This window comes from Dermacentor albipictus, chromosome 1 (assembly GCF_038994185.2).
Source record: "Dermacentor albipictus isolate Rhodes 1998 colony chromosome 1, USDA_Dalb.pri_finalv2, whole genome shotgun sequence".
NCBI lineage: Eukaryota > Metazoa > Arthropoda > Arachnida > Ixodida > Ixodidae > Dermacentor > Dermacentor albipictus.
In genome coordinates, this window is record NC_091821.1 from 86,227,803 (window position 1) to 86,245,689 (window position 17,887).

At 45.6% G+C, this 17,887-nt stretch overlaps 1 protein-coding gene across 1 annotated transcript; it reads left to right on the forward strand.

The window, feature by feature from the left end:
• Positions 1–10,967: 10,967 nt before the first annotated feature.
• Positions 10,968–12,726, forward strand: LOC135896231 (uncharacterized). The gene is made up of 2 exons (XM_065424593.1): positions 10,968–11,122; positions 11,255–12,726. The coding sequence occupies exons 1-2, from the start codon at positions 11,084–11,086 to the stop codon at positions 12,086–12,088; spliced, it is 873 nt and encodes a 290-aa protein (XP_065280665.1). The 5' UTR covers positions 10,968–11,083; the 3' UTR covers positions 12,089–12,726.
• Positions 12,727–17,887: the final 5,161 nt, after the last annotated feature.

Consider the following 17,887-nt stretch of genomic DNA (forward strand, 5'->3'; position numbering starts at 1 on the left):
CCTATGTGGGGTCCGAAGTAGTTGCCCCGCTGTTCACTCGAGGACTCACGACAGTGGACAGCGCGGACAGTGCGTGGACCCCACGACAGCCGGGTCTTTCTCCGGAGGCTGGCGCAGCTGCTGGCATCGCCTGTGATTGGACGAGGCGACGTTAAGAGGACCTGAACATTTCCCATTAGCTGCCGATGTCTGAACGTGTAGAATAGTCTTCGTGATAGGCATTTCGTCTGGTTATAAGCAAGAGCCCGCGAGGGTCACTGGTGTATTAGTGTACTGGCCTCATAAAATATATAGCATATTATTGGATGTATTCGACGCACTAAAGAAACTATCGAATTGGACGCACCGGTCTCTGGGATGTCTCTTTATGCCGAGCGCTTAACGCCCAGTAACCATGATGCGCTAACCCGATATGCTGTGGCTTCCATATGGTGTTTCGCTGCTAAGCAAGAGGTCGCGAGATCGAATTCCGACCGAGGCGGCCGCATTTCGATGGGGGCGAAATGCAAAAACGCCGGTGTCCCGTGCATGGGGGGCACGTTATAGATCACCTGGTGGTAAAAATTAATACTGAATCGCCCACTACCGCGTGCCTCATAACGAAATCGTGGTTTTCGTACGTACAACCGTAGAATTCAATTCAACACCCAAACGTATGAATCAAACCATCATCGTTGTCTGCCTTCCGCACCACCCCCGCTCGATCACTTGCGCGCATTGAAGAGCACATATCCAAGCCATTGATCAATATGTCAAAACAAATAATAAATAAAAAACTCGATTTCTCCAAGTTTTACTTTGACCACTTCATTGTTTTCTGCAAATATCTGTGCGTGTTATCCCGCGATTCCTGACACATCCTTCACAGTGCGTACGTGCCATATTTTGAAGGTTCATCTTTATGAAAGTTTAATCACCATCATCATCAACGGGATGAATGGCTGTGCGCTTAACGAACACGCCTTAATATTGTGTACGATACCAATAGAAAACCGCCATACTAATAATATATCTAAGATTGTTGTCTCCTTATATGATTATGCCGACAATGATTATCGGCAACACTAAGAAGAAATGCACCAATTTCGCAGCGAAGCTCTTAGTGGGACTAAAAGCATTCGAAAACACTATATGGGTGTTCTCATCTTGTCATGAAAAAAAAACACACCTAGATCATTCCACCAGTTTATATCTAAGGGAAACGGGGATATATTAGGGGTGCATTGCAGCCTCAGGTTGAAGTGTGCTGATTAGCTGAATACGAAGTGAAAATCGCTAAACCCTCGTTTTCGGCATGCTGAGATACGTTATATGAAATGCTTACAATTTTTTCCCAGCGCCCTGCACGAACCAAAGGCGGATGCAGTGTTATACTTGGACAAAATCGGGGCCATGCTATGAGTAATCCGGAGGGAAAACTTGCACTGCGAAGTATATAAACAGGATTGCGACAAATCACTTACTCGAGCTTTGCAAAGCTCTACAAGGTTATTATACGAAATTTTTTATTTGCTTCCCTAATCGGCTGAAAAGCCTTAAGGTGCCTCATGGTTGACATGTTAATGTAAGAAGGAATCCTTATGAAGGATGTGTGGACGGAATTGCAAGAAAATCAGCTAATGATGAGTTTTGCAAAAAGTTCCTACACATCAAGTCCTCGGAAGTGTCTTGCAGCCGATATCCCCAATATTCTTTTAGTCCCAGGAGAACTGTACGTGAAACTGTGTTTATACCCGTTGGAAATAGAGGTGATGCTGGTGCCTATGTTTGGATAAAGGTTAATGTTTTTGGCATCACAACATTGTTGCAGATATTTGCAGAATACCAGTTTTGTGCCAAATTTTATCCGCTCTACGAGGTCAACAGAAGCTTTTCCCGGAGCCTTCGGTGAACTACTAAGACACGTTGTATATGTTTTCTGGAAATAAGAGGCAGGCACTGGGTGATTTGTAACCGAAGATGATATCTGTGGAATAAAAGCGTTCTTCGCAGTAAATGTATGTAATTAATCGCTGCAAATCATTATCAGTGCGTTCTCAACGGCGCAGAATTCCCCCTACTTTCCTAGAAGAACCGCACATAGCAGCCATCAACACAAAAGTTAAGAAAAAGAAAAAAATTGAGAGAAGGCAATGACTGAAGTGCATGTGCAGTTAGTTTTCTGTGTATAAAACAGAGCCTTTGTCCAGAAAATTCCTGCGCGAACTGTTCGAAAGCGTTATACGGCCGTTATCCGCTATGCTTCACAGCATCCCTAAAGAACACTACGTCAAATTAAATTTACATTTGGGGGAAAAATTATTCTGTGTTAAGTTTAATGCTGGGCGAAATGTTTCTCGTTTAATTGTGAGCTTTGCAAGTAATAAAAACACTCTGCTTACCTTTCTATTTTCGCCCATTATAAGAGGTTCGTAGCACGTTTCCGCTTTTCGGACGTGTCACCTTTTTTCACGTCGTTTAAGTATTGTGGAAATATAAGCAAGTTTAATGGGTGATTAATCAACACTGTTCATGGTGTGTGGGATAACTATGGCGTTTTCAGTAAATTACTCATGCACTGTTCCTGGTCGTTACAAGTGTGGTTAATGAACAGCGTATGATTTGCCTTAAGTCTACTATAAGTACAAGGACCGCCACCGATATAAGGTTTAGTTTAAAGGAAGGTAGGAGGGCAATACGGGCTCATTTTGATGAGAAGTTAAAAGTGTGTTGGTGATGTAGGGCCGTTGCTAAACATTTCTTTATTAAGTGTTCAAATGCGTTCTAAGCGAGACACGTTTCATATTAGGGAGTCAGATGCGAGGAACTTTTGAAATTTTCTGATTTATATTTGAGGCTACCGATAATCGTAATAAAGCCGCTCGAAACAAACAGCTTCGCTGCAAGTTGGGTAGTACTTCTACAAAGTCACAGAAGTGTGCCGAGGTCCTTTTTTTTTCTTTCAGAGCGATAACGCTACGCACCATCCATATACGCCCGAACACAGGTGCTGTGACCTTCTGGTGATAGGCGCATGTATCCATTATTTATCTTTGCTTCCGCATTTTGTTTTTTCAGATGACAAATGAAGTCGTAAACTCCCCCCCCCCCCCGCCGTGCGAGTGAAGCCGTAAATAAATCTAGTATTTTAACCGAAAGCGACTAAAAGGCATACATTTTGGGGACTAAGTGCGTTTTTCTGCGATGTACATAAGATCTCCGTAGGTTTGCACAGTACGAAGAGACACCATATTAGAACATCGATATCAAAGATTTAGGTGCTTAATTCACTCCACAATGTATGTTGAAGTCACATGGATACCTGCAGCGTTCCCTAAGCTACTGCTGCTAAAAATACTTCATGCAACCCTTGCGTCGTCTGTTGCAGGCGTCATCATCTTGCCTATAACCATCATGAATACTTGTAAAATAGTAAGAAATAGCTAGAAAACTCGGTGCTGGACCCCAGCGTGGATCGAATCTCAGGTCGGTGAAGTGTAATCCGTGAAGCTGCCATCGGTGTTATCATTGTCGTGCCTTCATCGACTTCCTTGGTTTTGACGTCGCGCTTATCGTTGTAGAAGTGGCTATGTCGTTGGGATGCCGCCGCTGTTGTACTGACGTCATTGGCCTCCCTTCATAACATGAATTCTGTTTCAGGTGCCAAATCCACAATTTTACTATAAGCCACGCCCTAGTGTCGGATTCCGCATTGATTTTGACCACTACGGGAATCTTTAACGTGCTACAATGCACAGGACACTGGCGTTTTTTGCATTTCGCCTCCTTCGAAATGCAGCCGCGGCGGCAGGTATTCGATCCCGCGATCTCGTGCTTAGCAGCTCAACACCATAGCCGCTTAGCCACTGCGGCGGGTGGCCTCCCTCCATCGCCGCCGTCGGTATTCGTCGTTGTAGCTTTTCTTGTCCTCTCTTTCCTTTTTCCTTTTTCTTTATTTTTTTAACACTATGACAATTTCTTTTCAAATTTTGTAATTGTTCGGTCGTTTTTTTTTTTTAACTCTGCAACGCTCACTGTAGTCGTCACAGTTAGGTATTTTTTGTAGTAAGTTATCGCTCGAAAATGCAGAACATGGCTGTGCCACCGGCTCTACTTTCTTGCTCAAGATCACGTGTTGCATAAGACGGAGCATTCGATGGCATATATTTTTAAGAATGGCACTTGTAGCCAAGCAAATTTAGGGTAGCTGAAATTAACCAAAATCCGATAACTCGCGCATTTGGCAGTGTTTGTTTCTGCATCATCGCTACGAAGTGACAATATCTTCGACGCGTAACAGAAGTCTTGGTTATTTACATAGTGCTATTGCTGAGTGCTATATTTTCACTTTTTACTATCGGAGTACCTGGATTTACACAACACTGTCTTTTGGAAGCGACCTAACTTTGCCTCATAAAAGAGCTTCTGGGCAAGTTGGCTTCGATGTTGAGGCTGGGTTTGGTTTCTTCAAATGGAAGCCCGACCTTCTGGTGTCTTCAACGCAACATCTCCTACAACTTTTAAAGGCAGAAGTACTAACGGACATCGCAAAGGTAGGGGAAGATTTCATCATAGCCGTTGAGTTGACATAAAAGGAGCCTTACATAGCAACAGTCAGAAAGGAATACTTGAAGGGCTGGAGGAAACAAACTGTGGACAGAAAATATTTCAATACGTCCAGAGTTTCCCTAATCAGAGAACTGCAATAATGAACGAGGGGGATTGCGAATCAGACACCGTTCGACCACCAAAGAAAGGAAAACCACATAGGGCGGAAATTTCACCCGCACGTTTCAACGTTGCCATGATAGGCCTTGAAAGATCGAAACGCAAAGAAATCGGCGGTCTAAAACAGACGATATATGCAGACGACATAACCGTATGGACAACTACACGCAGCCTAGCGGAGAAAGATGATGGACTGCAACAGGCAGCTAGTACCATAGAAGAGTACACGAGACTACGGGGACTCTAATGCTCAGCAGAAAAGTCGGAACTTATCCGCTTTACCAAGAGAAAAGCATAAAGGACGGACCCGAGTCTAAAGCTGGAAGTCAAGCTAGACGGAAAAATCATTTCAGAGAAAGATACCATAAGAATACTGGGTATGTGGCTGCAAGCTAATCAAAGATGCCTACACACTGAATAAAAAAAAAACAGCAGTATAACGGAAATCACGCATCATCGTCCGCATAACAAACAACCGCATACGGGAATGAGAGAAAAAGCCTCCTACAGATAAAAAGTCTCGTCATCAGTCACATCACATTTTCACTCCCCTATCATATTATCAACAAGGAAGAGAAAGAAAAGCAAACTAAATAAGAAGAATGACCTCTAAGATGACCCTAAGATTACTTCGGAATACTTCAAACGACAAGCTACTTGCGCTTGGTCTTCATAACAGGATTGAAGAAGTAACCGAAGCACATATACGAACACAAGAAAATCGCCTGCTCCAGACTCCAGGAGGCAAAGAAGCCTTAAGCAAGTTAGGGCCCGATGCACTAATACACAAACATCAAGAAACTATAGAGAGGCACCCAACGCACTTACAGAATGGTGCACAGTGTTACGGCTGCCACCAATTGTTACGAACTGGTACCTCCAGTTTTTACGGGGACGGAGTTTCGGCCACTTCCAACAGCGTCCGTTTAGAGCTCGAACCAGACTGACCATAGAAGAGGACTTGGCAGGGAAGATGAGGTGATGAAAAAACAATTAAAACTTCGCCTTATCACCAAAGGCTGTGGGTTCCAGTGCCTGAATGAACTCTACATTAATTATCTTTGCCTCTTTTTTTTGGCACGATGGACGGCATCAGACGACGACGAACGCGCGAGCTGTGGCACGAGCGCATGCCTGCGCGAGGCGAGCTCACAAGACTTTCGGTACTGCACGCCGCGTTTTCCAGACCATCGGGCGTTTGAACCACGTAAGGCTTTCAGACAACGATTTCCGTTTACAAAGTACCTCGCATCGGCACAGCGCCAGGCAAGCACATATTGACGCTCCAGTATAGGCACCATAGGGTCACGTCAGAGATGGCACATGGTCTTTTTCTTTGAAAGCTTGTTTGCACGTTGCTTTGCTCGGTTGTTTCTTTTCTTATCACGTGGTCACATAAAAACTTTATTAGTCTTCAAGAAACTAGTACAAAATTAACAAATGCTAATAGTTATGCAGAACTTCATAAAAATAACGAACTAACCAATTTGCGAAACCTTTTCGTTGTCATTACATCCACTTCCGAATACCCTTTAGAAATCAGCAGATCGCCAGTGAACGGGTCGAGTGTCCCTTGAAGAAATGAGTGAGTGAGTGAGTGAGTGAGTGAGTGAGTGAGTGAGTGAGTGAGTGAGTGAGTGAGTGAGTGAGTGAGTGAGTGAGTGAGTGAGTGAGTGAGTGAGTGAGTGAGTGAGTGAGTGAGTGAGTGAGTGAGTGAGTGAGTGAGTGAGTGAGTGAGTGAGTGAGTGAGTGAGTGAGTGAGTGAGTGAGTGAGTGAGTGAGTGAGTGAGTGAGTGAGTGAGTGAGTGAGTGAGTGAGTGAGTGAGTGAGTGAACTGTTATGATAAAACGCGGACCCGGCTAATCCCACGACGGGAATGCCAGGTCTAGCCTGCCGGACCTATCGCCGGCGCGTTGGTGTTCAAAGACGGGACTTCGCCGGAGCGCGTCCCACTCTTCCCTGGTGAACTTCATGAACCAAAAGTGCGGATGAAAATACTTGTAGACTAGTTCGCCAATCAACAGAATACCAATCCGCAGCCTGTACTCCCCATCATTCCCAGGATGGTTGAACGATCGCAGCGCCAGGGTTTCCTCTAGTTATAATAATATGAAACTCTATGGAGGGTACCGCTTGGGCCCCGCGGACTGACCGCGGTCTACGGCTCCGACGAGGCGATAAATTCAACGCGCGCGTGCGTACTACGAAGGTGGCTGAGCGACCACTGCTCCTTCGAGTGGAGCAGACGCTAGTAGAACTGAACACATAATAATTGCAGAAAATATGCTGCATGGACATCGGACGTCGGTTCGAATACGTAGGCAGCCAAGTCGGGGAAGAGTATAGGATGATTAATCAGACTTGAAAAGTTGGTGCAAGAGGTCAGAAAGCGATGTCTTTACGTACACTCATGAACTGCTTCCGGACAGGCTAAATAAATGTGCTATTCGAATTTCTTGTGCCATTCCACACCATTGAGGCATACTAATGTATATGGCAAATGAATGTAACTCACAACGTACTCCTTTACAATTCCCATAACACCAGGTTTGCCTTGAGTAACAACTGTTTGCTCCAAAAGTGTGCAGTAACTATGAACACACAGCCCACTTTGCAACCGTAGCATTTTGGAATAACCTGCTTAACGATATTAAAAAAACGTGTATCCTTTGTTACATTAAAGAAAAAAAAACTAATCCCGTTTCTAACAGAGGGTTTAGTAGATGGTCCTTACACTACCATTTTCTTTTTCTTAAAATTATATTTAATAGTTGTGCTCATTATTCGTTGATGATGTATAATCACTGTTGGTTACTCACTTCTCTTCATGCACGTCAAAACGAGAGGTTCCCTTGCAGCCTTGAGCTATGGGACCTCTTTCTGTATATTCTGCCCAATATGTACCACCTTTGTAAATAATAAACGTTCTTTGGTTGACTGATTGAAACACCACCCGGTGAACAGAATAAAGGTAGACGATTTTATAGGTTTCACGTGATCGAATACGACAAAATTCTCGTTCCAAATGATTTTAAAGTGAATCCGTTTAATTGGCACCTTTCAGAGAAAAATGAGTCGGACTGCAGAGCGAGGCAGCCCTCAGTAGTGTGAATATCTTTAATTAGTTTGATGTCGTCAGCGTAAAGAAGAAATAAATGCTGCTGGGTTGCTAAGGAAACGTCATTGATGAAAAATAACAAAAGAAATGGATCTAACGCGGAACCTTAGGGCACACCAATGAATACTGTATAGCAGGCACGTACGCAGAATTTTTTTTCGGGGGGGCCCAATCCAAGCTAACTTTTGTATGCAAATGAGGGGTAGGGTACTTTTACTAGCCCAAATGTGAATAATGCCCACCATTCGCCATAAGGACGCGTAAACCCGCAAAAGAGAATTGAAATAACGTGTATCTCACAGGTATACGCCTGTGAGATACACCTCTTCTTTACTTGGAAACAAAGAACCACATCAAATGGACTCACGCATAAAAGATGCGCAGGAAGAACCTTGCCAAGAACAAGTTAACCAGCAAAGTGCAAAATAAAGATTTCTAGTAGCGTTTTTCAATTTATCTCTGGAAGAATTATAGAGAAATGTATATTTGCGGAACAACCACAGTCCTTTTGGATCCCCCCTTTATACTGCTCTACCAAGTGCTAATAGCGACTCGTGTTTTTATTTGGGAAGTTGCGTAACTATGCGTGGTCACCAGTCCCGTACGATCGCGTAGAGTGCAGGACGCTGCGGTTCTAGACGTACTGCGCCCACCGCGGAAGGTTAAAAAAATACCCCTATTAGCACAGCTGGGAAATGGCTACGTCAGGCGGCTCGATTGATAACTGTGGATAGTCATTCAAAACACGCGGAATTATTCTCCACTTACGGCGGTGTTTTCTCTACTTCCTTCGTAAATAAAAAGACGTTGATCCAGAAATATTTTCACAAAGAATTTTCGCTTTTCCTCCCTGTTTGCCTGTTGCCTTGGCTTTCTCCCTCAGTAGGTCGCTTAATTTCTCATCTCCTTGCGACTCTTGTTTCCAGTTGCCAATTTTGCACGAAAAGTGCTGTACAATTAGTGAAGAACCAGACGAGTTAAAGGGTAACAATCATATCACTTAGGGGTTGAACGTGTATTGCAGGGTCTGGTGATGGACGCTGTTTTGCAATATTTTATTTTCCACCTTATATAACCCATATCGCAGATTTATGGTTCCGAGGATCTGCCAGCGTCGCGGCGAGCCACCACTTGAGGAAGTAATGAATCAAAAGGAAAAGTTAAAGGCAACTGGCGTTTTCTCCGGCCACAATTATTTCCGCGAGCATACAGACCAGTTGACTATAAACCGAGTCCCTTTCCTGGCCCCTGGATCAGTCTAAACAAAGAAGGTTGAACTAACGAAGCAACAGCGATGCGCGTGATCGTTGAAAATATGGTGACAAAAATTGTTGGGCATTATAAATAAAATAAAATATTGTAATTAAAACAATAAACTACGCCCTGCCTGCTGCAATAGACGGTGACAACAGAATCCATGCTGAGTTAATCGCACCGACACCGAATCGATGAGAAAACAGGCCTCCACACCCCAGGAGATGCCGATAACTACCGCCATCCCGAAGGAGGGAAAAACTTGACAACCATTCCACTCTGTAAACATGAATGGCAGTGAAAGCTGACGAGGGTCAAAGCGCTCAAAGGAAAAGCAAAGTGCTTCACCTCCGAAGCGCGTGGGCCTGAAGATAGTGCAATATCAGACCGACCAGCGGCGGAAGTGAAGCAGGCGTTAAGCACCCCCCATACGTGGGACGCTCACGAAAATAGTGCAACACTGGGCCCACACGCGCCGAAGGTGAAGCAAGCATTAAGCACTCCCCATACGTGGCTCCAACGCGAAGGTAGTGCAATGCCGGGCCGACCCGCGGAGGAGGTGAAGCAGGCGTTAAGCAGTATACCATACGTGGGCCCATCCCGAAGGTAGTGTAATGCCGGGCCGACCTCCGGCGGAGGTGAAGCAGCCCCTTACATGGGCCCATCCTGAAGATTCCGAAGGGCGCGTTATAGGTTCCCGAGTCCACAGGCGTATGTGCTATTGATCTTGGACCCTTTTTTCACAATCACCGGGATCGGCCCGCATGACGAGGTGGAAGACTAACTACGGAAGTTAGTCATACACTGCTTTCGCTGTAAAAGGCAGCAACATGTTGACCGCCGAGTAGATTGATTTATAGGCGCTTTAGGAATGGGTGTGAGGAGTGATGGCGTGGGTGGATGGGAGGGGTATGCCGCTTAAATTCCGGGGAGGAGGGGGGGGGAGGGCCGGGCCTCCCCGCCCCCCCCCCCCCCCCTCCGACAAAGACATAGGTAGGTAGTTCACTTATCATCACGCACAGCTGGATAGTGGAGCTACAATAACAGCTTCTAATAATAATAATAAGAAGAAGAAGAAGTAAAGAAGAAGAAGAAGTAGAAGAATTTTTGAAGAACAGCATCAGCTTGACTTCCTATGCCATATCAGCGCACCATATAAGATTTGCTCCTTCAAAGAAAAACGATAAAGCGGAAGGGGTACGAAAGCACTATAAAATTCTCCAAAGATATTCGACTTCAAATCATCGTTTACTCATGTGAACCTCGTTGACCAAGTAAGTGACAACTGAAGAGAGAATAATAAAACAAACATTCAATCTACGCTGCGCATATACCATAGACTCCTACCACACTAAACTGCTGACGCGACAATAAAAGAACTTGCAGACTCCCAAGAAGAGCGCAGCACTAACAGCGAGAGCTACCTCATTGCGACGCGCTTTATTACCACCAAATTGGTCGCACACTATCAGTTGCTAAAGGCGTTCCAAGTGACGCGGCAATCTAATAAATGAAGCCAATATTTTGTGTGTGTGTATATTTTCTGTTTCTGTTGTCCGTTTTGACATATGGCTTACGTCTATCTCACCAGCACCGTCGATGTTGACGCTGCACGTACGCATAAGGTCACGTAAGAGATTGCATAGGCTCTTTTTTGTTCATAAGTATGAATGCGTGTTTCTTTTCTTCTTTTTTTATCACGTGGTAAAACAAATCTTATTTTACTTTTCAATAAACAAGTACACACTTAAGAAATTTTACCAGGAAACCACGCAAAATACACAGTAGGCAGTGTGCGACGCCTCTTCTTTTTCTTTACTTCTTCAGAACCGAACATGCGGCGTTCCACAATGAGAAAGAAGTGCTTCCACGTGTCGTCGTGCAGCTCGTGCTCGTTCATCGAATCGCCATTTTCCAGCGGCAGCAATCGTTCGAGACGGACAAGTTGTTCTCCCAGATTCTCTGTGGTCGCATGCCAACGCATCGACGGAAACCAAGATTGCCATGGCCAGAGGATCCCCAACGCCTGAACAACGCCGAATGGTAAGACACGCCGACATTGGCGGAGCCTCTGCACAGATGCACCAGCATCGAGAACGCATGACGCGCCTTCATGTGAAGGTGGGAGAACCTGGAGCTTCTATTATTGGTCATATCCCGCATTTACCTGTGCAGAGCCACCGAAGGCCTCCTCGTCGTTCACGTCAACGAAAAACGTCCCCGTTAGCGCATCATCATCGCGCAGACGCAGCGCAATTAGCAACCGGAATCCAGTTCACCGCCTTCATCAAGGCCGCTGCACGTGAAGGTGACCGGCTACTGCAGCTGCGGATCCCGTTTCTCAAGCCGAATGAGCGGCGCCTTCCTCGACGGCCAGAACGCTCGCCGCATCACCAAAGCACTGAAGCACCGAACATCATCCTGGACACGCTGCAGCTTTGGGAACGTGCCGAGCCATCCGGTGAATTACCGCCCCACTTGGAACAGGCTGTGTGCTCGGCTTGGTTCACTACGACTTGTACCAACCCGCCGCTTGTTGTAAGCTTCCCTTCGTCCAGACGCCGAAATCACGTGACTAGTTGCTCTTCGCTGTCCCCGATGCACGGTCGCATTTCAAGCAGCGTGAACACACACTGCTCACCTCCGTTTAAGCCAAGACCGCCTGGGAGGTCAATGCCCACCAAGCCGCCAGCGCGACTGCTTTCCTTCCGAACACCTGCACCTGCTGCATTTCCTGCTGCCGACCCCAGGTCCTCTATCCATTCCGACGACAGCTGCGCGGGCGTCGCGCTGGTCCGTGCTGCAGCAGTTGCGCGCCTCAAGGATGACGTAGAGGCTGCGCAGGCGAGGAATGGCGACGCTGTTGAGGCTCTCCCAGTGGTTGCACTTCTCGCCCAGGAGATTGGCGAGCCTGGCAAACATCTGCTGCTGGCCCTGGGTCTGGATTTGCTCGACCATTGCCTTCGACAGGACTATCTTTGCAGCTACCTCCTCGGCGCAACCAACTAGCCATATAGGCCTCCGCAGGAGCGTGCTGGCCGCACACGAGCCTGCGCCACCGCTAAAAATGCCCAGCGCCCACCTTTTCCTTTACAGGATTTCACAATATACAGGCAGCAGGAATAAGGTAATAGGCTAAATGCAGTAACACAGCCGTACGCGGCAGACCTCAACCGTGATAAATAGGACAGCCTGAATGTAGTCACGCACTCATTCAACGGCAAAGTTGACGAAGATGACGCGGCGGACCCCTCCGTGCCCTCCCTCGCAACCGGAGGAAAGACACCGGCGCCACGTGCCGGGTCCGAAGTAGTTGCCCCGCCACTGAATGTGGAGTACCTCAGAACTCCGTGGTGCCATCTTTCGTATTGTGGCACTACCATGGTTGCGTTTCCTTCTGTGTAGGCTGGCGCAGTGGCTGGCACACCATGTCGGTGGACGAGCCGACTTCTAAAGAACATAAAGATTAGGCTTAAATTGACGTTGTTGGAATGTGTGAAGTAGTCTTTGTAGTAAACATTTCGACTGTTTGTTAACAAGAGCCCACTGAGATCATCGGTCTATAAGTGTACTGACCGCGTATATTCTTCCATATCGTACTTTACTGGACCTACTCGACGGAATAAAAAAAAAATAATAAAACTTGACGCGCCGGTCTCGGGGATGTCATTTTCTGCCTAAAGGGCAGCTCGGCGTAACTAGGACTCCCTAACTTATGGATGAGACCATCACCGTTGTCAGCCATGAGCACCACCGCCGCTCGATCACTTCCGCGTACTGAAGAGCACATATTCAACCAGTTGTGCAATATCGCCGAACAAATAATACCTCGATTGTTCGAAATTTTAGCTTTACCACGTCTTCATTATTTCCTGCAATTATCTGTACATACATTCACCGGGTTTCTGGCACGTCTCTCATAGTGGGTACGTGCCATATTCCGAAGGATCGTCCTTATCATAGCATAATCACCATCATCATCAACGGATGAATATGTATGTGCTTAACGAACACGCCTGAAGATTGTCTAGGCTACCGATAGAAAACCGCCGTAATAACAATATATCTAAAATAGTTGTCTGCTTATATAATTATGCATTCCATGATTCGTGGTGACACTACGAAGAAACGCGCCAGTTTCCCTGAAAGGTCTTATTGTGACCGGAAGTGCTCGAATACGTTATATGCGTGACTTCACGTTGACGTTAAAACCTAGATCATTCAGCCAGCTTATATCTGAGGGAAACGGGGATATATTAGGCGTGCATTGCAGTTACATATACAAATGTGTTGGTTAGTTAAGGTCTAAGTGATCATTGCTAAACCCTCGTTTTCCACATACAGAGAGGCGTTATATGAAATGCTTACAAATTTCCCCACTGCCCTGGAAGAACCAAGAGTGGAAGTTGTGTTATACTTGGGGAACGTCAACAGAACGTTATGTGTAATGTGCACGCAAAATATGAACTGCGTAGTTTAGAAATAGCCTTCGCGGCAAATTACTTACTCTAGTTTTTAAAGGTCCCACAAGCTTATTTTGCGAAATTCCTTCTGAGTTTCGCTAATCTCCTGAAAGAACTTAACTCGCCTTAATATTGACATGTTAAAGCAAGGAGGAATTCTTATCAAGGATGCGTGGGCGAAGAAGAGAGAGAGAAAGAAACGTTTATTATACGAAACAGTGTTCCGAGCGAGGCCCTGTATCACCCTACGGTGGGAAGACTCCTTAGTCCAGGAACCCTCTGGCTTCGAATGGCCTCTTGGCCCTGGCGACGAGTTTCCGTTGGTCTTCCATGTCCCCGAGGGTTGGCTTGGCCTCCCACGTTTCGAATAGGTGGTTTGTTTCTTGTGCTCGTTTTGCGTCCATTTCTAGTTGCATTTCGCTGCCTTCCTGCCACGGGCATTCCAGGAGCAAGTGTGCCAGAGTGTGGGGTACGTTGCAGAGTGGGCAGAGGTAGCTGTAGAGCGTCGGCTAGAGGCGATGCATTATCGCTCCGTGAGTGTACCTGTTACTTTGCAGGCGTCTAAGGAACATGGTTTCTTCTCTGCCGAATTTAGGGTGCGGTGGAAGGTAAACTCGACGATCGATCCTGTAGTGTTGTAATATGGCCGAATAGTTGGTGGGTACGGCCTCCGCCTCTTCTGTCACGGGTCGGAGAGCGCGTGGGGACACGGCAGCCCATCTGACGTGCTCTCGGGCAGCGGCGTGGGCCGCTTCGTTCCTCTCTAGTTTCTCGTGTCCGAGTACCCACGTTACGCAGGTGTACGGGAGCGGAGTGTTCCGTCTTTTTAGCATCTTGAGATCGTCTGCCGAGATGCGGCACCCTCGAGAAATTTCTACAGGAGGCCTGAGAATCGGTGAATATAACCGCCGCATCTCGCAAAAAAAATCTATGAAAGATAGGTTTTGCAAAAAGTTCCTAAATGAAGTCCCCGCAAGTGTTTTGCAGCCGATATCGGCAATATTTTTTTTATTGCCAGGAGAACTGTTCGTTGGAAATGGGGGTGACGCTGGTGCTGATGTGTGGATAAACTTGAACATTATCGGCATCACAAAATTGCAGCAAATATTTACAAGTACACCTGTTTTCTGCAAAATTTCATCCATTGTACGAGGTTGACAGCAGGTTTACGTGGAGTCTTCGGTAAACTAACAAGGCACGTGGTGTATACTTTCTTGAGATATGAAGCAAGCAGGCAATGGGCGACGTGTAGGCGAAGATCAAATCTGTGGAATAAATGCGGTATTCGCAGTAAATTTATGTAATCAAATGCTCCGGATCGTTATCAGTGTCTTCTCGATGGAGCAAAATTTGGCCCACTTTCCTAAAACCGCCGTATATACTTGTCACTAACACGAAATTTTAAAAAATAATAAATTGAGAGAACCCAATCACTCAACTGCATGCGCAGTTAGTTTTCTGTGTATACAAAATACAGCCTTTGTCAATACCATTCCTTCGCGAACTGTTTGCAAGCGTTACACCGCCCTTATCCGCTATGCCTCACAGCATCCCTAAAGAACGCTATGTCACATTAAATTTGCATTTGGTGAATTTGGGTTCCATCGTAAGTTTTATGCTCGGCGAAGCATTTCTCGTTTAATTGTGTGTTTTGCAAGTAATAACTGAATAATCTTATCTCCCTATTTTAACGCATTATAAGAGGTTCGTAGCAAGTTTCCGCTTGTCGGACAAGTCAGCCTGTTTAAATTTCGTGAAAATAGGGAGCAGGAATATTGGTTGATGCGTTACCACTGTTCAGAGTGTGTGGGTTAATTTAATCACGGCGTTTTCAGTAAATTGCATATGCACCTTTCCTGGGAGTTGCAAGGGTGTTTAGAGAACGGCGCTTATATACAGCAAACGGAGATAATTTTTGATATAAAATGGTGCGAGGGGGGGCAGTGCAGCTCACTTTTTTGAGATGTTAAAGGTGTGTTGTTCATGTAGGGCCGTTGCTATTCATTTGTTAATTCAGTGTTAGAACGCGTTGTTAGCTCGAAACGTTCCATGCGGGTGAACCAGATTCCAGTAACGCTTTAAAATTTGTTGTTTAATTACATGCTGCGAGCATATGTAATGCAAACGCTCGAAACAAACGGCTTCGATGCTAGTTGGGCTGTACCTCTACGAAGACATACAAGTGTGCCGTCGATTATTTTTTTTTTCTAGAGACACATGTCAAGACATGACAAGAACTTTATTTGAGTCCTGAGGGACTGAGATCATGGGGAGCCATCTAGAGACACAGCGCTTTTTTTTTACGAAGTATCCGTAGACGCCTGAAAAAGCTGATGTGACCTTCTGTGGATAGGCTCATGCACTTCGCTTAGCTCTTCTAGCGCATTCTTTTTTTCCGATGAGACATTAAGTCGTATACCTGTGAGTAAAGCCGTAAATAAATCGTGTGTCGTGATGAAATTGAGTGAAAGACATACATATTGGGCACTAAGTACAATCTACTGTTACGTAAAGGAGACGTCTGGAGGTTTTCACAGTGCGAAGTAACTCCATTGTAGCATTGGCATCAAAGCTTTAAGTGCTAATTTCACGTCAGATTGTATATTTGTATGCGTCACAGGGATATCTGCAGCTTTCTCAAAGGGACATCTGCTAAGAACACTTCATGCAATCTTCATGTCAAAAAACATCGCGAATTTTTGTTAAAAAAAGTAAGAAGTAGAAAGAAAACTCTGTACATGCCCCCAGAGTGGATCGGATCTCGGTCGGTGAAATGTAATCCGTCAAGCTGCCGTCTGTGCTATCATTGTAGTTGCTTGGAATACCTTATTCACTTCTATCTATCTATCTATCTATCTATCTATCTATCTATCTATCTATCTATCTATCTATCTATCTATCTATCTATCTATCTATCTATCTATCTATCTATCTATCTATCTATCTATCTATCTATCTATCTATCTATCTATCTATCTATCTATCTATCTATCTATCTATCTATCTATGTCCGTGCCTGTATCTAACAGTTTTCCCGCCCGGTGACCCAACTTGACTACTAGCGTGGACCACATACAATTCTCGGCATGCCGTCTTCGTAACATCGTCATCAGCCCAGAAACGTCATCCCATTTTCGTGGAGCCGTGGTCGACATACCGCCTTCGTCGTTCGCTCAACATCTTTCCTGTTTGGCATTACGTCTTTGTCATGCTGTGGTTATTGAAACATAATTATGCGCCTTTGTCATGTCATCGTCGTGATTGCATCGTCATCTACAGTCGTCATCATGCATTCGCTGTCATACTGTCGGAGTGATACCGTAGTATTTAGAGCTTAGCCATCCAATTCTCTGCATATCATCGTGGTCATGCAGTCGTCATACAGCCGTCGACATGCCATTGTCCCCATGCTATGCTCGTCTCGCTGTCGTCAATATACCGTAGTCAGCATTTCAGAATCGTCATCCCATTCTCTTCGTACCGCTGTGGTCATACTGTCTTCGTCATTCCATCGACGTCATTCCATCATCCTCATGGGGTCGTCGTCATGCATTCGTCGTAATGCCGTCGTGGTCATGGCCGACCCTTTGTCATGGCCAAGTTTGAGCGAGTGTTATTGCAAAGTGGGCCGACAGCTGATATAGTATATGCCCCCATACAGCGGAAAGGAATGCAAATGCCAGAATGACGAACCCCTACAGATTCTGACAAGATTCCAGCAGATCTCATCTCCTTGTGCCTGTCGACGTTTTTTTTATTAACGTTGAGTCACTGTAGCTATTCACCGTATTGCTGAAGACCCTTTTATTCAGAATCTGTACTGGTTGGTAATTCCGAGACTTCCATTGCTTCGCCTATATGCGACATACACTCTCGCCAGTATCGGCCAATTTGCTATGACACTTGTTTCTCAACGTCGGCCATGAGCATGATACCATCACGATGACTGTATGACGAGAGCGCAGTGACGACGATGGCGTACCGACGATGCTACGAAGATAACCGGATGACGAAGCTGTAATGATGACCACATGAACTGAATGAACTGAGGATGTGAGCTTCATGAGGACGATGTGGAACGACTACTACAGCATCTAGACCATGGTATGACAATGAATACATCAGAACACTGTGACGTTGACGGCGTGAAGACTACGGCACGATCAGAGTCGGATGACGAATATAGAATAACGGCCATGCAACGATCACGATGGCATCACGACCACGAGGCAATAACAAGTGGTCCAAGCTAGAAGACAACTTGGGTCACGCGGTCGGCATAAAAGGCTAGGTAGCTAGATAGATACGCTGAACGTGCCTAAAGTAGGCGTCTGTAGCTACATGG